Source organism: Vipera berus (genome assembly GCF_964194415.1).
Source record: "Vipera berus genome assembly, chromosome: 1".
NCBI lineage: Eukaryota > Metazoa > Chordata > Lepidosauria > Squamata > Viperidae > Vipera > Vipera berus.
Window position 1 is genome coordinate 213,187,685 of NC_138202.1, and position 25,389 is coordinate 213,213,073.

The window sequence follows — 25,389 nt, forward strand, 5'->3', positions numbered from 1 at the left end:
AGAAATTGGGGAGAGCTGCTTTTTGGTTTCAAGAGAGGGGCCGCCCGCATTGGTGGAGGGGCGTGGCGCCTCTGGGCACATGCAGAATGCCTTCCAGTCGCGGCCCAGGTAAGTCGCGGCTCCGCTGGGTGGGGCAGGAGCGCCCCTCCTTCCCAGCGAGGCTCTGAGCCCGGTGCGGGCAGCGGAGGCTAGCGGGTTGGGGCGTGCGGCGCTGGTTCTTTCCTCCTCGGCAGGGAGGAAGGTGAGGCAGTGGCGGGGCAGGCCTGGCCCGGGAGAATCAGGGCGCGCTTTCTTTGCCGCCAGAGTTGCCCCGGCTCCAAAGCCCTCTGGCTCCCCTGGGCGAAGGCGACGTCCGGGGAAGGGTGGGGGGCTGCTGCGTGCTTTGGAGGGGAGGGAGGACGCACCTCCAGATGGCCGTGCTTAGGGGGCCTCCTGGGAGCAACCCCCCCACACACACATATGCCCAAGGGTATTTTCATGCAAGAATTTTGTACCTGTTTGAAAACAGCTCTGAATTTTGAGGTTGTTATAATGTTCGGAAAAATGTTCGGCCCTCCAGCATGTTCACTTCATCCAATCTGGCCCTCTTTGAAAAAAGTTTGGACACCCCTGCTCTAGATAGATAGATAGATAGATAGAGAGAGAGAGAGAGAGAGAGAGAGAGAGAGAGAGAGAGAGAGAGAGAGAGAGAGAGAGAGAGAGAGAGAGAGAGAGATAAATCTATTATATCTATATCTATCTAAATTTATTATATCTATATCTATCTATAGATATAGATATAAATATATAGATACAGTATAGATATAGATATACAGTATAGATATAATTTAGCGTAAATTATGCTGCTGACAATTGATTGTTTTGCACCAAATTCCAACAGCTTATTTAAAGAAAGGTTTAAGATGAGAATTGGAACACTTCCCCTCCCAGTGACCTTCAACTCTCATTCCCATTTTCATTCAGAAATGAGAAGAAGCAGAAACCTGTGCAGCCATTTTGCCACCAAATTTAGCACCATGATCTCAGGAACCTGGAGGGCTTTTGGAGGTCCCATAGACTGTGTGCTGTTGAACCCTCTCTTAAGCAATTTAGGTCTTTAGTAGAGTGCCTACTGAACAACTACTGCATTGTGCATATCTTTTAATTCAGGAATCATAATCCTGGTTAGCATGCCAGAGGCCATTTTATGTACCTGTTACATCTTCCAGATGTGTTTAAATGTTGCATGTGTTCCATTTGCCATGTTGATTCTTATTCAGATTGATGAAAGGGAATTTGTTTCTGAAATTTGCTTCAAAGGGAGAGAAAACTTTGGAGAGATTATGATGTTGGTCCCCTTACAAGGTACCAAGCAGCTTATGTGAATATTTTCTCTTTCACTGTACAATCACCCTTTCAATGATCTGCAACTTGCCCTCTCTTCCTATGTAAGCTTAACATTGCAGCAAACATCTTCTGCCACCTAGTAAGCTTTAAAATAGCACCCAAAAAAGTTAGAACGAAACTCTCAGGTATATTAAGAATCAAATTAACAGAAGCCTCTATTGAGGCAGATTTCACTGGAGCATTAATAAAAACGTTGCTCATTTGGTTCTCACCATTTGTGGGTCCAGGCTAAAGTGCTATAAATGAAGCACTCAGTCCAGTGCCGACAGTGGGCCTCATGCATTGTTCAAAAGGCGAAATAAGTACTGCAGAAAGTTGGAGGATGTCAGAGGCAGCAGGTGATGGATGGATGATGGTGGCAGCACTGAGGATGCAAAGGACCCATCCAAGATTAGCCCCCAGACCCAACTGGGAATAAACCTTTACATACATGCCAGGGAGCATAACAAACTTACAATTACCCATTATGCCCTATCAACAACCCCCCCCCCCAATATTTCATAAGGAGAGAAAATGTCAGCCAAATCTGCCCTGCTTTGGCTCTAAAGCAATACATAATATTGATGTTTCTTTGGTGCTTGTCCTGAGGAATTCTCTGGTGGATGATTTTTCCACCAACACCTTGTGGTTTGAATGGTAAAACATAAAAACGCTCCCTTAAATCTTCTAGCAGATTCACATACACGTACACACACAAATGATGCCACCAAGTTTAAGTGCAGTGGTATCACTGCAGAACAAAATAGAGGGCAGAGAGGGTGGCTCATTTTCGGCAGCTCTGCACAGGGATTCCTGTGTTTTTCCATTTCCCCTCTCCTGTCATGTGTTTACCCCCTAGCTAGTTATAGGAGCGCGTTGCAGCTTCCAAGGTGGATTCCTTGGAACTTTCTCTCGGTGCAAGAAGAATTGGCTAGAATTCCGCTTTTACCCTGCAGCTCAAGAGAAACAGCCAAGCTTAGGTTTCGCTAATGCTTCTTCCATTCTGCTGAACAAACTATCCAGTAATCATAGCTGTTGATTACATTTCCAGTGCATGCCAAGTCTTGTCATTTCCATTGTAATTAATTTAAAGAAAACATTTGTGTCTGAAAACAAAACACATTGTGGCCTGTTTTCATTTACTTGAGTCCATGTCCTTATTTCTCTTTCTCTCTTTCTCTCTCTCTCTCTCTCTCTCTCTCTCTCTCTCTCTCTCTCTCTCTCTCTCTCTCTCTCTCTCTCTCTCTCTCTCTCTCTCTCACACACACACACACACACACACACGTTATTACAATTAACTGAGAAAACATGACCTAAGCAAAGTTATCAAAGGAGAGCAATTATGGAAGCATGTGCCATATTATTTCAATTAGGTAAGTGGTTTTGCTCAGGACCAGCACAAAACTACTGTTCATCCCATGATTCCCACTGTTAACATTGATAAATTATCCCAACATCGCCTTTTCATTCAAGGCAGGTTTATTTCTGGACAAGGGCCAGACACAACAGAACCAAAAGATTTATAAGCATCACAGTAGAAAGGCAAAGAAATGCTGGAGGCCTGACCTGTCTCTTGTTTAAATTGGGAATAGAACAAAGGGGGCAGGGGGGATACAAACTGCAGTGGCCAAATTCAAGAATTTTAATGAATGAAATGCTCTGCTTAAGTAACATTTCTGTGGCCTCAAATGGAATTACTTTTAAGGTGGGGATGGCTTTGGACTATGAAAGCAAAGCACCTGATTATCAAGTTATTATCAATTAAGGAGAAACTTCCTAACAGTTAGAACAATTAATCAGTGGAACAGCTTCAGAAGTTGTAGGTGCTTCATCACTGGAGGTTTTTAAGAAGAGACTGGACAGTCACTTGCCTGAAATGGTATAGGGCAGCGGTGTCAAACTCACTGTATCACGTGACATGTATCGCAACTTTTTCCCCTTGCCGGAGCTGGGGTAGGTACATTTCTGCATGATGCATCCGGCCCACAAGGTCAGCAATTTGACACCCCTGGTATAGGGTCTCTTGTTTGAATAGGAGGTTGGACTAGAAGACCTCCAAGGTCCCTTCCAGTTCTATTGTGAATGATTGATTGATTGACTGATCGATCGATTGATTGATTGAAGGTGTAAGGAAGTGGGGTATAACACTGAAGCCCAAAGAAAACAACCAGTCTGTTCTTAGATGCTTCTCTTTGAGCTTAATAAAATTTATTCCCCAATATGAGATAGCAAGATGGTCAATTAAGGTTAGAAGTACACTTTATGGGCAGCACAGTGGTGTAATGGAGCTCAACCAAAGGAAGTTTGATCCTGAACAACTGGCATAGGACTTTGAATAAAGATGTAGGAGACAATGCAGTAAAAAAGTGAAACTCTGAGGCTGATATAGCTATTTTTCTATCAAGTTATTTAGTTTCAGAATCTAGTATTTTGATACTAAAGCGTTTTACATGGAAAGAAGTAGAAAACATTATAATAATATATCAAGCTACAAATCTGACCTTTTCTCTTAAACCCTCACACACACACACACACACACACACACACACACACAAAATATTGGTAGGGAGAGAGAGAAAGAGAGAGAGAGGTTTACTTCTTTAAAGAGAAGCACCTGAAAAAAGTTAATGTAGCCAGGAGAAATTCCTTCAGTAAAAAGTCTGGTTGCCTTGGCATCACCACCAGCATCCTCCTGTGATGCTCCTCGTTCTTATTTCCTTTATCTTGTTACAACAGATTTCTTTGCTTGTCATATTTATTCTCAGCCCTGGGTAGAGCCAGTTACAGTGACTTAAGGAATTTTTCTGGCTGAGTCTAACAAACAGTGGAATGTTTGTGATTTAAGCCAATGAAATTCAGGATTCTAGAACTAGACATCATGACATCTAATCCCAGGACATAAATTGGTTGGCTGGGAAAGGCAGATTCTGGGCAAAGAAATGAAAACAGCATGACTATGCTTCTATTCAGGCAAAGAATGTTAAGGTCGGTGTTAACATTTATTTATCACAGTCTGGATCTAAAGTCTTATTTCTAGAAATCTCAAACCTCTGGACAATCCATTGTAGTACAAGGGTGCATTTGTTCTGACTGCTTGGTCTAGGAATTAGATGTTTTGCATGAATCTTTCTCCAGGTTCATATTCTTCCAAGAGATGAAGTGTCTTGTCATGAGACCTGCAAGAATTATTGATAATTTTAAATACATCTTCACGTTTCCTTCCTTTTATAGATTGCTAAGCTCAGGAAGCTTTTGTGTTTCACCACTTCTGGCTTTGAGCAAGCTTCATCCATAAGAGGCTAATGCAATCCAGGACAGGATGGACAAATAATGTGGTCTGAGAGAAAATAGCATTTTATATTCCTAAATTCTTACTCACGTGCTGAAACACTCATATGCAGCAAAATTCAACAAAAGTCCACTTGAAATCCCAGCTTTAAATCTGGAGGAACAGCTTGATCTACATAAAAGGTAAAGGAACAAGTAGCTACTTCTTGAATTAATGTTATTCATGATGTAGTACTAATTACTTTCTAGTGTGATTGGGAAAATTTATGCTCATCTTTTATGTGTCTGTGGAGATTCTCAAGTCATCCAGGTCATGGTTTTCCCAAAGGTGCTTTTTCGGAAGGCAACTGGACTTTCTTGTTTTTCTTTGAAGACATTTCACTTCTGATCCAAGAAGCTTCTTCAGCTCTGTCTGGATGGTGGGGAATGGAATGGATATAAATCTTCCCATTCCCCACCATCAAGTCAGAGCTGAAGGAGCTTCTTGGATGAGAAGTGAAAAGAAAAACAAAAAAGTCCAGTGGTCTCCTGAAAAAACACCTTTGGGTCATCTTTTATGTGCTTAAAATGTTGTATAAATAAACAGAAGAGCCAATTGATTTAAAGATATTGAAAAACATATCAGGATTTTATTTTTGTTTGTTTATTAATTAATTACAATTCTGCACTGTCCATCTCTCCTATATGACTCTGGGCAGTTTACAAATAAAAACCATGAAAAGCAACATAGTTTATGCATGGATGCATGGGAGAAGTCGTGTGACAACATCCAAGATGATATAATGAATCAGGCTTCCAGACTGGGCTGCAAAAATACTGTAAAATTTAAAAAAAATCAATAAATGACTGCCGTGATCATTTTTTAAAAAAATGTAGGCCAGATTTGGTAGCCCTATACCTAAAGAAAAGATTGAAATCCAAGTATTTTAAGAACAGGGGTTCTGACCACCTATGTCTATATACATAAAGATGAAAAATATGAAAAATATCACATATATTGTGACACACTGCTATGTGTATAGGTATAAGTGTACATACAGAAACATACCGTACATTTCTCTCTGTCTTCTCTTAAGGTTTTTTCTATATTGCCATCTTAAGTTCCCATGTTTCTTTCAATTCACTGGAAATGAAGTTGTTTTAAGAAATACCTTTTTGGATTTCAACTCTTTCCCCCATTTTGGCCACGATGATGGCATGGTGCCTCTAATTGGTGGAGTCTCTTGTTTTATCTTTCCCATCCTTGCCAGGAAAACCAGATCCAATCACTTTATTTTCCATAGATGGGTATTTCTGGAAGTATGGTATTAAGAGACATTTAGTAAGATTCTCCCTTAAACTATCCTATCCCATCCTGTCTCTTGGTGTGCCAATAAAACAAAGAAATGCCACAAGTGCTATTCTTCCTATAACCTGAACTGAATGGGGAAATTGTTGTCAATTTCCCCAGATATGTATATTCACCATGATACCAGTGAAAATACATATGTACATATATCTGCCAAGGTCCCTTTGAAAGGGGAAGGCAAATAGCAGTTCAGGATGAAATGGCCATGGGGATCAATGACAAACTACCAGAGTAGATGGGGCCAAAAGGTGTGGAGGCTTGCCTACCTCAAAATGAAGACATCAAGCAAATCAGTCAATAGTGCTTGAGCCACCATAAGTTGGAAAACACCACTTGTGATCCCCAGCAGGAAAAAGATGGGTCAAGAAGACTAGTAGCTGGGTAGAGAATGGATGAGTGTTCCTATCTTTTAAAAAAACAATTAATGGCCTCTATTTCTGCTGAGGCAATCTGGTTGTGCAAACCAACTCTAAATGGGGATCCCAAGGTGGTTATGAAAAGATCTGAGAAGCAGCAAGCTTGCTGTAACTTTATCAACCCCTCAGTGGATTCTTTAACGCCCCTAAGCCAAATTTTCTTCTGAGAAAAAGTCCTCATTATGGTGACCAAAGTATTTTACCAGAAAGAAAATTCCAGAAGAGTTCCCCCCCACCCAGCCATTAGAAGTAGAGTGGCTTTTGGTAATCTTCTATCAAAGGGGTGGTGAGGAGGGGAGGATAGGTAGGGAGGATAAAAGGGAATTGGATAGGAAATTGGTGCTATAAAGGAGACATGGTCTTACAATTAAAGATATTTACCAGAGAAATGTGAACCCTATTATATTTTGGCTTAGGCTGGGCAAAGAAGAACTGTTTTACATCATCCAGGATAAAAAACAGGTCTATAGGTAAGCTTTAAGAATAATAAACATCCTGCATTCAGGGGAAAAAAGCCTGTCAAATGAAGGAATATTGATTTTGGAACAAGAAATATTATGTCAAACAACATTAGTTTAATTGAACTGAATTTGGTTTAAGTATTAAAAGCATTTATATACAAACAGGGAATGAAAATTAACTGCAGCTGAGTCCCGTGGCCACCGCTTCACTGTCTGGGCAGGTTTGTGGGCCTTCTCCTAGAGTTTCTAGTCTGCCTTCGATTCCCATTGCATGACTCAAGAGAAAAGCAATATGCTTTCTCTCAGAGAAAAAGCCAATTTAAAGTTGTGTTTTGACTTTTCAAAATACACAAAAGTTTTACTTTCTGAAGAAGAATTTGTAACCAAAGGGAGGAAGTGAAGGTAATGCTAGAATCAGCGCCTCAGTACTGGGGCTCCATGGCTGGAGCTGCTGGAAGGGTTTTCCTGCGCTTTCAAATTACAGTTAAATTTATTTGCCTTACAGCTCCTGTTTACAATCCTTTGCAAGTCTCCCTGTCAAGGGGTATGTGCTCAGGTGCAAAACACATCAGCAGAAATGGGCTACTCCAGGATACATAGATTTGACAATTGGCTTGAAGTTCAAGGTGACAACGGTACCAGTTGGGTCACCAAACCAAGTAGCTGCAACTGGGCTGTACCACTTCATACTGTTCAGAGAGGTATTTGAAAATGCTTCTGCACACCAAAGATAAACTAGCATGTCAGAAACAAAAATTTTGAACTGCTGTCCGTTCTGATATGTTAATTCTGATGCATTTTGTTTATTTACATATCATATTTAGAGACCAACCATCTTCCTCACAGAATGACTAGTTCCATACATAGTTGCCTCCTATTTGACAGATAACTCAAATCAAGCTTGCTATTTGTTGCAATTGCATTTCTCTGTCTATAGTATCATCCAGTCACAGGGGAGGGACTGGGGAGGGGATATTTCAAAAATTAAAAAACAGCCCTGTGTCTACTTTTTATCACCTTTACGCTGAAGTTTTGTAGCTTCCATTGAGGATCCATTCATTTGGAAACATTAATTGATGAAACATTAATAAGTCAGTCTCCTGCTCCATTTCTGTTTCCTAAGCCATATAATCCAACTTCATTTTCCTATTTCATGTTTACAACTGTGGCATTCCAGTCACCAATCACAAACAACACATCTTGTTTGCATGTTTGGCCGATTTTGAATCGAACCTGATCATAAAATGTAACAATCTCCTCTTCTTCTGTATCAGTAGTTGGAACATAAACTTGAATGATCATCATATCAAAGGGTTGTCCACAAAGTCTATTCAATATTATTTGGTCATTGATTGCATTCAGGCCAAGTACCGTTTATTTATTTATTTATTTATTTATTTATTTATTTATTTATTTATTTATTTATTTGATTTGATTTGATTTGATTTGTATACCGCCCTTCTCCCCAAGGACTCAGGGCGGTGAACAGTGACATAAATATCAAAAATGTACAAATACAGAAATTGAAAATAAGTTAAACCCTAATGCCCAAATGCAGAAGATAAGTTACATTAAAACAAATAATTAAAACAGAACCTGTCAGACCAGACCGGATTGTTCAAACAGATAGGTTTTTAGGTCGCGTCGGAAGGAGTAAAGGTCGGGAGCCATCCGGAGCTCAACCGGTAAACGGTTCCATAGGTCCGGCGCGCCCACAGAGAACGCTCTCCCCCTGGGAGCCACCAGACGGCATTCTCCGAACGGCGGCACCCTTAGGAGGCCTTCTCTGTGGGAGCGCACTGGACGGAGGGAGCTTGACGCTGGCAGCAGGTGATTCCTAAGGTACTCCGGACCCATGCCATGTAGGGCTTGTTATACCCTTCTGACAGGCTCCAAAAACCAAGAAAGACATCTGGTGATTATTCCAAGCAGATGTCTTGATTGTTCCACATCTATAGACAGAATTTACCAAACTGAACCATCCTAATGTCTACAACAAGCATATATTCTGAGAACTATTAGAAGGGGCTGCCTTCACCCGCTTTCTCTCACACAAACTATCTGAACTGAGCTGCTTCTTACTCCTTTGGAAAGCACCCCCTCCCTCAGAAAGCACCCCCTCCCTCTTGGGAATCCAGACTACATTCCATCACATCTACTAATGATAAAAGCAGCATTGATTTTGCTTTGTTTTTCATTTCCGAGGTATTAACACAAATTATTGTTGGACTGAAAGTGTCAAACCTCTGACCATCTCAATTTACTGATGCCTAAGATCTCAGTTTATAGTTGTTCATTACATCTTTCACTAAGTTGAGTGTTTCTGTGTTCATGTGCTCCATCCCATCTTGCTCCATTTATCTCTTCCAAAAACCACACCTTTCCAAAAGAGCACCCAGCTGATGCAATGCACAGCCTTCCTACAGAGCCAAACTGTCTCACATGAGCCTCAGAGCAGGAGCCAATCTTACAATTTATCAGAAGAAAAATCATGCAATTTGGAAAATCACACTGTTATGTAGTGGATTCTTGGGAAGCAGGAGGCGAGACGCGAGGGTTCAAACAGGAACATTGCTTTATTGTAGTAACAGGAACAGAACTGAAAACAGAGGCTTCTACGTAGCTACTTATACGGTTGGCCACTAGGCGGCGGCCAATAGGTTTAAAGGAACCTATTCCCGCCCCAGAGCCAACCAATGATCGTCCTGGAGACTGCATGTCTGGGCAGCCAACGACCATTACACAGACACCCTAATTAAGCAATCTCAAGCAGCATTCAAAGACATGTGAAAACAGTTCAAGTAAAAGGCCCAATACATTACACACACTATTCTGAGAGATTGCGAGAATGGCAGGCACTTCCAGACTGATAGTTGTTTCTGGGATGTCACAAGGCAGTCTCTGTAAATAGAGCAAGGTGTGACAGGGTGGGGATGAAGTCCAAGACCTGTGGGACCCAGACAGACAGGTAGCAGGCCCAAGGCCTTTGGGACCCAGCAGGGAAAGAAGTTGTGCAAGGGGTGTCTTGGAGGAGGGGAGGCTATGGGAGATCCAAATCCAACCACATGGGAGAATGCTGCAGTGCAGGCCAGGGCCTGAAACAATGTGTAGGCCTGAGCATAACCTGGACCTCACAGGGCCTCCCACACTCCCCGAGGCACCCTACGCTTTGCTTAATGACCTGTGCAGGCACTTAATGACCACTATCAGAAAAGTCGAGATTGCAGTTGTTGAAGGAGACAATCACGAGAGCACTAATGACTGCAACAACTTATGACTGTAATTCTGGGCTCAATTTTGGTCATAAGTAGAAGGCTACCTGTATCTTTCTGTCTTCGGATAATTGTCACCCTGATCTGGGTGATGTCTGAGCAATGGTTTTAAACTCTCCGCTTGTATTATTGTTCTATGAAGATTTCACACTGTGTATTCATTTTACTAAAAGCCACTTTATGAATATTCTCCAATGGAAAGTACAGGATAATGTAACAATTCTTCCTAACTTCTTACTCCTCCTCATGTAATGCTTGTTTTCCCCATTGGGCTAATATTTATCCCATTTCAACTGCCAACTGAAAGCTCAGTAATCAGTTAGAAATTAAGAAAAGGCCCTTTAATATTATTCCAAGTTGCAATCCCTAGTGATCCTATTTCACCCTTTGAAGGCTCCCACGGCATATAGAAGTAGTCCTGTAAAATGATTGAAATACAGCCTTTACATTCTGAGTCTTAACCCACGCACATGAGCACACATAATCTGACAGTCTTTAGAAGGCAAAACAGGGCAGGGTCTGGAGTTTCTCTGTCTTTCTAGGTTTCTTCCAACAGAATTTGGCTTCAGTTCAGCAAGCTATAAAGCTCCTGAACCTCCCTCCTCCATCTATATCTGCCTGTCTCCTAGAGTAAAAGAAGTTTATTTCTGGCACTTTGTCAAGCTCCCTACAACATCCTTTTACCACACCACAGTATTAAAGCACAGAATGCATACTTTTTGCCTTAGTTTTCCAGAGAGAATAATAACTCTTCCCGTTTCTTTTCCTATTAGGTGACATACAACTCACAAGAAGTCACTGATTGCTTTATTTTGACCTCCTTTTCACCTTCTCTTTCCCTCTCCCTTCCATTAATATTTTGGCCTACTCCAATATGGGTGATTATTCTGTCTGCAGTTCATTAAGAAAAATCCCTTGTGTTGTTCAAACGTAATACTTTTTTTTCCACCTGTAGACTAACGTTTACCTGGTGTTACTTGTGGGAATATAAGAACGTGTTTGATGCTGAAGTAGATCTTTGGCCTATCTATTCTATATTCACCAGCACCTGACTTTCCAAAGATTGTAAGCTTTGGGGGTTTTTTAGAGTTTTTATCCCACTTTTATTTTTTTTATAAATAACTGAAGGTGGCAAGCACATCTAATACTCCTTCTTCCTCCTCTTCTCCCCACAGCAATCCTATGAGGTGAATTGGGCTGAGAGAGAGTGACTGGGCCAAGGTCATCCAACTGACTTTCATAGCTAAACTGGAACTAGAAATCTCAGTCTCCTGGTTTCTAGACTGGAGCCTTTACTATTAGTCCAAACCAGAGAGGATTCCCTCCCCTCCCCCATTTTTACACAGTGATACTCAACATATGCTGTAACAACTGAAGCCAATCTTCTGTGAAAATTTTCAAACTTCACAGAAATAAATTCATTTGGGAGTTAAGAAACCAAATGTCAAATGAATGTTTAAGTTTCGAGTATAGTAACACTCTCGGGCCAAAAGCTGGTTAAAGGAATCGTTTTCTTTATATAAGGGAAAAGGTAGTTGGCTGCTCAAAGATAGAGGAGATATTTGTAGTAGTCTTCTTTAGGACATGAGATCTTCCTACAGTGAGATTCTCCTGTTGGTTTTCTTACACTGTATGTCCAGTGGTGGGATTCAAATATGTGAACAACCGGTTCTCTGTGTGGATGCCACTTCCGGAAGTCCATTCTGGGCCTGGGCAACAAAAGGTTAGCTACTGGTTCTCCCAAAGTGGTGGCTGAATCCCACCACTGTGTATGTCCCTTTTGCCTGGATGTTGACACCCACCATAGCTAGCAGAGAACAGCTATCATGAGTGATAGAAGAAAATATCCCTGCGGGCAGCATTTGGGAAAAATAATAGAATTTTTGTTTTGTTTTAAGAGTAAAACTTTTCCCCAAAATTTTGTCATTTGATTGTTCTGAGACAACCAAGAAGTAAGTGGTGAGAAGAAGCCTTACCTCCAGGTAGAACATATTTGGCTGGCAGTTGCTGCATCTTCTATATTTCCATTTCAAGTGGTTATAAATGTGCATGTTCCTGAAGAAGTGTAGAAAGGTATAGAAAACCCTGTGATAGATGCAGCACACAACCTCTTCAGCAGTTCTTATATTGTATCCCACCCAAATAGTTAGTACAAAACAAGTATTATCCTTCTCTTCTTTTCATCTTTCTCATCTTCTCATCTTTCCTACTACCTTCTCCTATTAGTATTTATAATTATCACTTGTTGTATCTTATGATTAATGATTGTAACTATGATCAATGACCTATCACTTTATAGTTTGCATGTACACTGAGAGAGTTTATGCACCGGAGACAAATTTCTTTTATGTCCAATCACATTTGGCCAAAAAAAGAATATCCTATTCCTATTCCTATTCCTATTCCTATTCTATTCTATTCTATTCTATTCTATTCTATTCTATTCTATTCTATTCTATTCTATTCTATTCTATTCTATCCTTACATATTTTCATAGGAAAAATGGGTGTCTTAAGAATGGCAAACACTAAAAACCCTAAAATCCTGGAAAGGTGGCTTCTGTTACTGCCCATTTTTGAAGTATGGCCCTTGGCATACTAAGCATAGCTATATAAATCCTGTCTTGGGGGCAAGGTTGTGCCACAGGTAGTTTCTGCTCACATTTCCTTTCTGCTATTTTCAGTGGTACTCTAAAAACAACTACTCCGGGATTCCCAGGTGAAGTCAATAGTGAACTAAGATTTCTGTGAGGAAGTGGAGATGTTAAGAGGACACTAATAGTCAGACAACAGGAGAAGCCAAAAGATCACCCACTTGTGTTCTGGATAGCTGCTTCGTGCAAGGAGACTGCAGGATTGTGATCAACTCATGAATCAAAGCATGAGGCGCTGCAGAAAGACATTAAGCTCACAGCCCCAGCAGAGCCTCTGAAGATACTGGGTTCACTAAACCCTCACTTTCTTAAGCACATTTGAATTACAATTATTTCAAAGCTAAAAGGGATGTTTCCAAATTAAAGAAAACATAAAATAACAGTTGAAAGAATTTAAAATAAAGGACAAAAGCTTAACAAGAAGATAACCTAAGAATGTTTGAAACGGATCAAAGGACCACTGAAATTTGAATTATTCAGATTTTTTTTAAAAAAAAACAAGTAAATAAAATATCTTTGTGGAAATGCAGATTATTTAGAGTTCTAGTAGAAAGACAATTGGTGGAGGAAAAAAGAAAAAGACAAAAAAAGACTTTTAGACTTGATAAAATGACTATTATAAGAAAAGGAGTAAAACCTATAGAAATGACACCAAAAGATCTCATACTTGAGACATTTCAAAAGATGTTTGAGGAATCAGTAAATGATGTTATAGTTACAATAATAGTGTCAATAACTGCCTGTGTAAATGTATCATTTAAATGAGATCTGAAAGAGGAGATGAAAGTGAAGACAAAAATTATCTTCAAAAATTTACAGGAAAATCAAGACGAAAGATAATTTCAAAGTGAAGTCAAGGTGCAGGTTCTGGAAAATATAACAGATATTTTGGAAAATAAAACAGAGATAACAAAGAGAGGGGGGAAGTACAAACATTAAATCAATAGATAACAAGTGACATGGCTACTGCTGGATTTATAAAAGACAGGAGGATTTACAGAACAACTTGGTAAAAATAGTAAGGAGAGGGTTGATTTTTACTATTACTAAAAATTTAAAAAAAAGATGGGCAAAAGAAGATATGGACGGAAACAGAGTCTTACAACAATATTTCAATGTGAAATTAAGGGTTAACAATGTTGGAATACATCACAAGACTGGAAAAATAAAATCACTTATCTGATTAGAGATAAAGACAATAGTACTTTTATAAAGCCCTGGAGTTTTTGCTGAAAGTGGACAGAACTAGCACCGAGTTTTGGATTTGCAGGTTGAAATGGGTTGAATGTGGGAAGAAGTAATGTGTAACGTAATTTCAAAATCATGTTCTTCAGAAGCAGCACATTGAATACAAAAGACAGCAAGATCTCATTGAAGCCCCGTTTGTGAGGTTCTACAGCTTCTGTTAGATGGCAGAGTGCAGGTCTAAAAAAGGGGGATTTTACTTTGGCTGAACAAGGTAATAGCCTGCGTTCTTTGATGCTCCGTTATCCAAAGTGTCTGAGGCAAGTCTAATCTTGCTCCCGTTCAAGAGACCCTGCACTTAAAAGTTCCTTGTGAGAATTTTTGTTTGTGATGAACCATCCAACTGCCTGCCCAGTTCCCTTCCCTAGCACTGGGGAGTTATCTAAATGAGCTAAAGTTCTAGCACAGTATACTGTGATTGAGGTCTTTCCAGAGCCGGGGAATCTTTCCATTCTCTTAGTTTCAAAAACCTCTAAATAAATAAATAAATAAATAAATAAATAAATGAAAGAAAGAAAGAAAGAAAGAAAGAAAGAAAGAAAGAAAGAAAGAAAGAAAGAAAGAAAGAAAGAAAGAAAGAAATTGTCCCTGGGAATTGAATGAGAACTTTTGATACCAGCATGGCCTGCCTGATATGCTTGGAAATCTCTGCTGAAGGGTTTTTGGAGAGATGCTTTTTCTTTCAGATGAAACCGTTGAGCCACCAAGCGATAACTGACCCCCATAAAGAACAGATAGGACAGCAAAAATTAAATCAAAATGAAAGTCAGTTTGAAAAATGGAGAACAACTCCCCAAAGCCTCTTAAAAACCAGGCTGGGAGCTAGAGAAGGATTGGGGGGTTGCAATGAGAAAATGCCTAAGAGTTCAATAATGCAGTTCTGGATGGGTCAGTCTTCCTGGTTATCTGTGGGAATTATGTTGGTGGAAACTCTGAAGGCATACATCTGTCTCTTCTGGGGAGGGACTCTACTAATGCTACTTTTCCAGCTCTCCATTCCCAAATATTTGGAATTCTGCCACAACAGTCACTTCTGGGGAGGGACTCTACTAATGCTACTTTTCCAGCTCTCCATTCCCAAATATTTGGAATTCTGCCACAACAGTCACATACAGTGACTTGCCTGGATAATTGTGTGTTATTCATGTATGTATGTACATGTGTGTACATAAAAGGGGAAATAGGTAGGGGAAAGTGAGCACAATGTCCAGTTCCCTGGATGCACATAAAAGGAAGAGCTACTTCTTTGGCTTTTCTGTAAAATGCGCTGGGTTGGATCCAAGAGAAGATTCGCATTTTGCAGAGAGGTTCTGTGGGAAAGGGTTTATGCACAGTCAAACGTCTCACAGGGAAGGAGGTGGAGGGATATACTGGAGAACAATACAAATCTAGCTTTCCATTATTTTTTCTAGTCAGTTGATGGAAGAAAATTCTCTGCCAAACAGTTCCAGGCACACAATTCTTGCAGAAGCTAATTCTACATGGACTGATTTAATCAAAGATGTATTCTGAAAAACAATTTGGTGTAGGTTTTTTTTTCCTTTTTTCTCCCCCCCCCCCTCATTTCTAACATTTTATTAGGCTATAGAATAAAAGACAAAAAGACAAAAGCAAATAGTAGGACACAGTGGGGAGGGAAAAGAGAAAGAAAAGTTGGGCTCTTCAACATCTTCATCAATGATTTGGACGAGGGGAGAGATGGGGAACTCATCAAATTTGCAGATGACACCAAGCTGTCAGGAATTGCCAACACTCCAGAAGACAGGCTTAAGATACAGGAGGATCTTGATGGACTCGAACATTGGGCGCTATCTAACAAAATGAAATTCAGTGGTGGAAAAAGTAAGGTTCTACATTTAGGCAAGAAAAGCCAAATGCACAGGTACAGTATAGGTGCTACCTCACTCAGTAGTAGTAACTGTGAGAGGGATCTCGGAGTCCTAGTGGACAATCACTTAAATATGAGCCAGCAGTGTGCTGCAGCTGCCAAAAAAGCCAACGAAGTGCTAGGCTGCATTAACAGAGGGAAAGAATCAAGATCACGTGAAGTACTAATACCACTTTACAATGCCTTGGTAAGGCCACACCTGGAATACTGCATCTAGTTTTGGTCACCACGATGTAAAAAAGATGTCGAGACTCTAGAAAGAGTACAGAGAAGAGCGACAAAGATGATCAGGGGACTGGAGGCTAAAACATATAAAGAACAGTTGCTGGAATTGGGTATGTGTAGTTTAACGAAGAGAAGGGTGAGGGGTGACATGATAGCAGTGTTCCAATATCTCAGGAGTTGCCACAAAGAAGAGGGAGTTATGCTATTCTCCAAAGCACCTGAAGTCAGGACAAGAAGCAATGGATGGAAACTAATCAAAGAGAGAAGCAAGAAAATCTCAGGATTACTGTTATATGGAAAATTATTACATGCTTATATTTTACATATTAAGACATAGTTAAATACATAACCTATGATATGAAATAGGGAATTCATATGAGCTTTCTGGATAAAATCAAGACCATTCTATTCCAGAAAAACCAGCTATGTAAATTAATTGATCAGTTAGGTTCCAAGAGATTCTTTGTCAATAGTATCATTTAAGATTTGAAACATTTAACCTGAGGACTAGCTTTATAACAAAGTAAAAATTATGTCATGTGCAGTCTTTTCTTGTTGCTCAATACACTAAGGATATAAAAGTAAATCACTGAATTCCCCAATTAATTATAATGAGCCACCTAATTTTTGAAATGGTACAGTAAATGCATATTGCCTACATTTTTGTCATCTGCAGTTAGGAGAAATTTCCTCTCTTATTCATTAATTCTCTATTAACTGAAACTGGATCAGCTTGAGACAGTCAACCAAAGTTTAAAATTATTTCATGCATGCTTTTTGCTATCATTTGGCACGTTGTTGTGTATCAATTTAAAACAGCTGTAGCAATTGAATTAAATGAACTTTAATATCCGGGATTTATCACCAAGGGGATCACTTATTAAATAAAAGAACAATCATAGATTTCAGTTGTGGATTATTATTCAAAAGTGTTTTGTCTTAAAAACAAATTGTACCATTGGACTTTCAGGTTTTTAATCTTACATTTTAATATTGAGGCAGTTTAGTAGAATCATAAATATTGCAACGTAAGAGTTTATTCATTCCAAGTTCCTTTCTCTTTCAGCTGACAGTGAAAATATAATACCAACTTGATAGAAAAATCCATATGGTACATTATCTCACAATAGCATTTGTTTTTCTTAGAAGAAATATAATGGATCACTCAGGGTTACTGGAATTAATATGCATCTTTCATCCAAGAATATAAACTTCCTTTGTATTTGTGAACAGTCATTTCAAGCTAGCCTGTTATGTCTTATTCATATTCACATTTAATTTTCAGCACGTTTTTTTTTTAATTTGGTGAGGAATTTGGGAATATCAGCCGTCTTCTTGAGTATAATGCTGTGTTCTATGAGCAGCATTAAAACATTCTTCAGTTGACTGAAGTGTAATTGGTTACAGAATACAACTCTCAATTTTTTTTTGGGGGGGAAGTGTCTTATAAGATTATTTTATGTCTCATAATCAAAATGTGTTCTTCAATGAGTCTTTGATTCTTGAATGAGAGGGAAAATAATTTTAGAATGTTCCCCTGCCAACTTCTGTATACTCTTTCAAATTCCTGAACTGACTAGTAGGATTGCAAGCATAATTTTGCTTTGTTAAGGTGTCCTTTTGCTTTAGAAACACTAAGATATACCTTCGAGTTTCTTGCATACAACATGTAGTTCAAATAATATGTCATGCCATAATAGTAAGTTATGCAGAAATTTGAAAGAATGTATTTTCTGGTGATTCCATTTGCCTTTGTCAAGATTCTTTCCCAAAAGATCCTGTCAAGGCATAATGGTGGATATAGTGTCTTATATCTCCCCAACCTGATGTTCGATCAGTTTTTGGGCCTGCATTTGAAGTTTTGATTGTGTGGCACTGAACAGTTTCAGGATTACAGAGGATGTTCTCTGATGATTCTCCAGCATTTGTTATCATGAGTCATTTTAGAGAAAAATACATTGATATGTTGAATTGCCTTTGGAAATACAGAACCGTCAGAATTTAGTGAATGAGAATTATCTGAAATAACAACAAGCTAGAAGGCTTAACTTTCAGATCTAGTTTTGTGCTCCACTGCCACTTCCTTTCATATTGTAGCTCTGCCTCTCATGTCAGCTGCTGCACTTTCTGAATCTTCTAGAAACACACAGCTTCTTTTGAAGTAGCATATTTGTCATAGTAAATTTTGTAATACAGTCAGTGATAATAAATTCTAGAAAATCAACCCTGACAGTCACCACGGTAGAGACTATTTCATTAGGTTCTGTTGTTAAAACACACACCGTTAAATAGTTTGTTCTGTGCAGTTGATATCAGTGTGTAGTTCAAAATAAAGGAATGACTTCAGATCTTCCACAGACCTGTTTGGTTTTTGATCTCAGTAACTGTATGATCTCATTTTAATTTTTTCCCCTTCGAAACTGTGGTATAGGTTGATTTCTTGGGTGATGATCCTTCCAAGATACTCCTAGCATGTCGTCAAGTTCAGCCTTCAGCTCTAAGGACGTTTCCACTGTTTGGCACATACAGTTGATCTAAGTATTAATAACAAGCATCCTCACAATGGCAATAACACTTTTCAGACTGTTTTGCCAATAGAGAGGCATACAATCATCTCCTGGTGCTGATCCCTTATGATGACCTTTAACCTCAATGTCATCTCAAGCATTTTGCACCTATGAGATATTCTCTGGTGATTTACCCTTTCCTCAGTGGCTCTCTAGATTTCAAGCCACATATTCCCCCTTTTTCCTGTGAAGCCCAAAGTGGCTATACGTAACATTTAACTAGAAGAGATTGCAACAAAAACAGCATACAGCATTCTGGGTGTTGTGTATTACTAATTGTTATTTACATTAGTTAAACAGAAGTTACAGAACTGAGGTAAAACCGCGGCAGCTTTTGACAGCTGTCAAAAGCTGCCGGGCGAAACCGCGCAAAGCGCCAAAAGTGACAGCTCAACACGCGCTACAGATGACAGCTCCGAGCTGTCAAAACCAAACGAACCCGATTGGCGGAGACCACGGCGCGGGAGAAGACTCACCCGGGATTGGTCGATCCGCCGGCAGCTGTCAGTATAAATAGTTGTCATGTTCCCTTGTTCTTTGCCTGGTTCAGAATAAAAGTTAAATTGTTAACTTGCTGTCTCGCCTGCTTCTTAGCTAAAGCACTGGCGACGAGGGTGGGATGCTGCTTGCTTAGCTGAAGTCACTACCTAAGGGGAGAAGAGATTTTTTCCCTTAGCCGAGCTGGTCACTTGCTGAAGTCACTGGAAGTCAAACTTCCATTTAACGCAAGCAGCGGCACCTCAAAGACAGACAGCATGACGAACCACGGCCACATTCGAGAATTCGATACCCGCCACCCAGAAGGCTGGGAATCGCATCTGGGCCAGGTAGAAGGGTACCTGGTAGTCAAGAAGATAACGGATGACCGGGCCAAGGCGGCCGCCCTCCTCTGGCTAAGCGGCCCCGCCGTTTATGATGCCGCTGTGGGGATCTTCACCCCGGAGCCGGTCGCCACCATCTCTTATGCAGACCTTACTGAGGGGCTGAGTAAATACTTCATGCCCCTCAAGTCAGAACTCTACTGGAGAGTGAACTTCGCTCGGAAACTCCAGCTTCCTGACGAGTCAGCAAATGACTTCATAACCAGGGTCAGGCATGCCGCACGTCGGTGCCGGTTCCCGGATTTGGAAGACCGAATCCGGGACCAGATTGTCATAGGGCTAAAGGACGAACGGCTGAGGAAGAAGCTGATCGCCAAGCCTGAAATGACAATGACCGATGTGGCTAGAGAAGTCATCGCATACGAAGACTGCCACGGAGACGACCGACGGGTACCGGACAGCGGACCTCGGGGGTCCGTGCACCAGGAAGACGGCAGGTTCAGCGGTTCTGAGGACGACGACGGCCCCACAGATATAGACGCGGTGCAACGGCGGTTCGAGAAACTGAGGATGCAACGCAACTACAGGGGGGGCCCTGCCGGCAATCAGAGGGGGCCCAATTTTCCGACTAACAGGGCGAAATGTGCCAGCTGCGGCGGAAGCCACCCCAGGGCAACGTGCCGGTTCCGCAGTGCCAAGTGCCACGGGTGCGGGAAGACAGGTCACCTCAAAGCCGTATGCCGCAGCCGGAGCCGGGAAAACCTGCACGACCTGGAGGTGACAGCCGAAGGTATGGCCCCATATACACTAAGAGCTAGGCACAGCCCCAGAACCCCAGTGTCTAACGTAAGGGGAAGGGCGGAGAAACATACAGTCCACAACATCCTTAAGCCCAAAATTAAGGTGGACGTCCGGATTCAGGGAATTCCCTGTGAGATGGAGGTGGACTCTGGGTCCTCCGTCTCACTAATCTCTTGGCAAACGTACAGGGACATTTGTAACCGTAGTAAGGAAGGACCCGCCCTTAGACCCACCAAACTCCGCCTAGCCGACTTCCAGAAAACGCCCATTAAACTCCGGGGAAAAGCTTCCGTCTCCGTAGAGTTCAAAAAATTTAAAGGATCCCTTCCTATTTTGGTGACCCAAGAAAACAGAATAAGCCTGCTAGGATTAGACTGGTTTGAGGCACTAGGAATAGCGTTGACAGGTGTCAACGCCATTCAGCTGTCAAAATTGGAATCCGTCTGCCGTCAATTCGCGGACGTTTTTGACAGCTCACTAGGGAAATACACGGGACCGCCCGTATCACTTAAACTGAACCCAAATGTGATGCCAGTCAGAATCAAGGCCAGAAGGGTTCCCTTCGCTTTGAGGGAAAAAATAGAAGCGGAGCTTGACAGATTAACAAACTTAGGGGTCCTCGAACCGGTAGAAGGGGCCGAGTGGGAGACACCCATAGTGACCCCAGTTAAACCAAACGGCCAAATAAGATTATGCGCCGATTATAAAGCGACCCTCAACCTCGCTTTAAACGCACATGCCTACCCGGTCCCGGCTGTCAAAGACATCCTCGCGGCCATTAAGTCAGGCGCCATATTTGCCAAATTAGACTTGGCGCAGGCGTATTTACAGTTGCCTGTCACCCCTGACACTGCTTTGGCTCAAACAATAGTCACCCACAAGGGAGCATTCAAAATTAACCGCCTTCAATTTGGCATCTCTGCAGCCCCGGGAATCTTCCAGGAAATCATGGAGAAAACACTTAAGGGAATCCCCGGGGTCTGCCCATATTTTGATGACGTCCTAATTGCAGGGGAATCAGAAAATGACCTGGCTGACAAACTAACTAAGGTACTCCTAAGGTTCAGGAAGGCTGGTCTCAAATTAAAAAAAGACAAATGCTCCATCGGGGTGCCCTCAACAGAGTTCTTAGGGTTTAAAATAGACGCTAAGGGAATTCACCCCACGGACACAAAAATTAAAGCTATCAAAACAGCACCGACACCCAAAAACAAACAAGAACTTCAGGCTTTCTTAGGGTTAGTCAACTTTTACCACACCTTCCTACCGCATAAAGCCTCCATTGCAGAACCCTTACATAGATTACTAGACAAGGGCAAACCCTGGACGTGGACCCCTGAGCATGATAAAAGTTTTAACTTCCTAAAAAACTTACTCTCCAGCAGCACAACCGTAGCCCTTTTTAACGAACAGCTGCCCTTATGTCTCGCCTGTGATGCCTCCCCGTACGGCATCGGAGCGGTCCTAAGCCATTTAACTACAGAAGGAATACAGACCCCTGTAGCGTTCTATTCGAGAACGCTGTCAAAACCTGAGCGGAATTACGCTCAAATCGATAAAGAGGCTCTAGCTATAGTGGCCAGCGTAAAAAAATTTCATGATTACCTGTATGGTCGACCATTTACTATTTATACTGACCATAAGCCCCTATTAGGACTCTTTACAGTAAACAGGCTAACACCACAAATATTATCTCCCCGCATCCTGAGATGGTCTACATTTCTATCAGCCTATTCATACAAACTAGAATACAGGCCAGGGAAAACCATGGGCCATGCAGACGGCCTGAGCAGACTGCCGCAGCCAATTGTTGACCCAGACCCAGCACCAGCTGGAAGGATACTGGCTATCTCAGAACTGCCAGAATGCCCCTTAACTGTCAAAGATATCTCCGCAGCTACCGCGGGAGACAAAATCCTGGGCAGAGTCCTAGGCTATGTCACAACGGGCTGGCAATATGCACCCCAGGAACCACAATTCCAACCTTACTTCTTAAAACAAAAGGAATTATCCACCCATCAGGGATGTCTCTTATGGGGCTGCAGAGTAATCATCCCTGACAAACACAGGCTTAAGGTGCTAGATAGCCTCCACGAAGGGCACCCGGGCACCGTCAAAATGAAGGCTCTGGCCAGGAGCTATGTGTGGTGGCCGGGTATAGACAAACACATTGAGGCACACGTAGCTGGCTGCTATTCCTGCCAGCTAGTTAGAGCAGCTCAGCCACAGGCGCCCGTACATAGATGGGAAACGACAAAGTCACCTTGGTCCCGCATTCATATAGATTATGCAGGTCCGTTCCAGGGACAATCATTCCTAATTGTCGTAGACAGCTTTTCAAAATGGCTTGAAGTGGCGCCGGTAGCCAATACAACCTCCTCGGCCACTATACAAGTTTTAAGGGGATTATTCGCCACACACGGCCTCCCTGATGTTATAGTTTCCGATAACGGGCCCCAATTTACCTCCTACGAATTCCAGAGTTTCACAACGGCGAACTCTATTAGGCACACCACCTCGGCTCCCTTTCACCCATCATCGAACGGCTTGGCAGAGGTGATGGTAAAATCAACCAAGGAGGCCCTGCGCAAGATCATCTCCGGCAACTGGCACCAACGACTGGCACAATTTCTTCTCTCCCAACACACCACGCCTTGCACAACTACCGGAAAGTCCCCAGCAGAGCTTCGCTGGGGCAAAAGATTGACCACCAGACTGGACCGTCTCCACCCAGACAGATCCCCTCCAGACCCAGACCTACCCCTCCATCATAGAACTCTCACCACTGGGCAAGCTGTCTGGGCGAGAAACTACGGGGGAGGAAACAAATGGACACAAGGGGTGGTCATCGAACAAACAGGCCCTTTGTCTTACATCATTGACATCGGACAAAATATACACATCCGCAGACACATAGACCAACTACGCCAACGCAGTCCTCAAACTATAGGGGGAAGGGGTGACGACGAAATACCGACAGAAGCACCGGCGCAAAGACTGGCACGACAGGACTCCCCTGATCGGAGCATACCAGTTCAACACCCCACTCCAATTTACGCAGATCCTGCAGAGCCAAACCCCCCACCCCCGGAACCGACCCAAGAGGCGCCAAGAGAACCAGAACATACTACCGAGGCTACCCCCCGGCGCTCCGAGAGATTGAAGAAACCTCCCACATACCTGAAAGACTATGAATGGGGAAAACCAAAGAAGAAACAGTTGGGGTAAAATCAACTCAATCAGAGGGAGGGGGAAGGGGTGTTGTGTATTACTAATTGTTATTTACATTAGTTAAACAGAAGTTACAGAACTGAGGTAAAACCGCGGCAGCTTTTGACAGCTGTCAAAAGCTGCCGGGCGAAACCGCGCAAGCGCCAAAAGTGACAGCTCAACACGCGCTACAGATGACAGCTCCGAGCTGTCAAAACCAAACGAACCCGATTGGCGGAGACCACGGCGCGGGAGAAGACTCACCCGGGATTGGTCGATCCGCCGGCAGCTGTCAGTATAAATAGTTGTCATGTTCCCTTGTTCTTTGCCTGGTTCAGAATAAAAGTTAAATTGTTAACTTGCTGTCTCGCCTGCTTCTTAGCTAAAGCACTGGGTTTTTAAATACATAGGTCATGGCCTCATCACTCTGCCACTATTGGGAATTTCATGCCAGTAATGTGTTGATGGAAACTTATTTGCACTGGCTTTGGGGAACATAATGTTTTACTTGCTATGACCCATGCACCAAAAGGGAAGTCCCTCAGGCTAATACCACTTCAGTGCTGGATCAGCCAGACTTTAGAGCATAGGCTGCATTTTTTTTGCACCCTGATTTAAACAAAACAAAACAAAAGTAAACTTCAGATGAGCAACTGAAAGATTACTGCAGGAGAAAAGAAGAGAAAATCTAACATTTTTCTTAACCAATTTTATTCCTCTTGTCTGAGCAAAACGGATGGATACAAATCAAGATGATGATGATGACAACTGTTCCTTTCTATTTCTTCAAAAGAGGACTACCTCAGCTAGCTTCAGCTATCAATAAAAATCATTTACATACTTTGGTTGTATATATATTATTCCTTCTGTGCCATCTAAGGACGTCCCTGAGTAGTGGATTTAATTCCAGGAAGAGTAACTATGAAGATGGAGTTACTTGTTATTGTTGCACAAATGAAACATAATTCAGACTTGGAAGAGTTTGCTTCCCTTCAAGAAAATCTACTACTTCTTCAATCCAAATTGCATTCTCATCGCTATATGTTCCCTTCCTCTAAAAGATACACATATATACAGATTTTTAAAAAACCATGTTTCCATATCCTCCTTAGGGAATTAGAACATGCAGGAAGAGCTCTACCTTGGATAAGAATGAGAGGTTGCATAATCCAGAAGAAATGAGAGACCTGTGCAGTAAAAACCAACCAATTATGGTGGTATTTATGGCCCAGTGGTAAGTGGTAGCCACTTTTGTGTTTTGCAGAAGACAATTCTCTTTTTGAAGGCAGCCTTATAGTCTTAGGCAGCGAGTTCCCCATACAGTCAGTTTTCCCCTCATACACCCAAATCTGCAGTGGCCTGGTAAACATCTTAAGAGTTGCTTTTCTAACTCATCAAAATATGTCTTTCCAGCACATGGTTTTGTGCAGTCAGTGCTAATGGGTCAACCAGATGACCTTGAAGAGCCATGCAATTGATGGCACATCTAGAATAATTAAGAAATAATTAGAATAATTAGAAGAAAGAAAGAAAGAAAGAAAGAAAGAAAGAAAGAAAGAAAGAAAGAAAGAAAGAAAGAAAGAAAGAAAGAAAGAAAGAAAGAAAGAAAGAAAGAAAGAAAGAAAGAAAGAAAGAAAGAAAGAAAGAAAGAAAATACAATAAATAAAGAAAAAACAATTATTCATTCAGCAAGTTGAATGTTGACAAGCTTGCGTGTGTTAGCTAATGTCAGCTATGGCTGGAATTCCAACTGCAAATCACATCCCTTACAGCAATCCATTGTGACACATTGATACAGGACAGACATGTGTTAAGAGTGAGGTGGCACA

General features: G+C 41.6%; 1 protein-coding gene across 1 annotated transcript in view; it reads right to left on the minus strand.

Annotated features, from left to right (window-relative positions):
* Positions 1-4,409: 4,409 nt before the first annotated feature.
* LOC308660114 (uncharacterized protein) overlaps positions 4,410-25,389 on the minus strand; it is a 128,019-nt gene continuing 107,039 nt past the window's right edge. Inside the window, exon 4 of the mRNA XM_081314333.1 lies at positions 4,410-4,541. Coding sequence (XP_081170459.1) covers positions 4,465-4,541 — 77 coding nt within the window. The 3' untranslated portion in view covers positions 4,410-4,464. The remainder of the gene's footprint in view (positions 4,542-25,389) is intronic.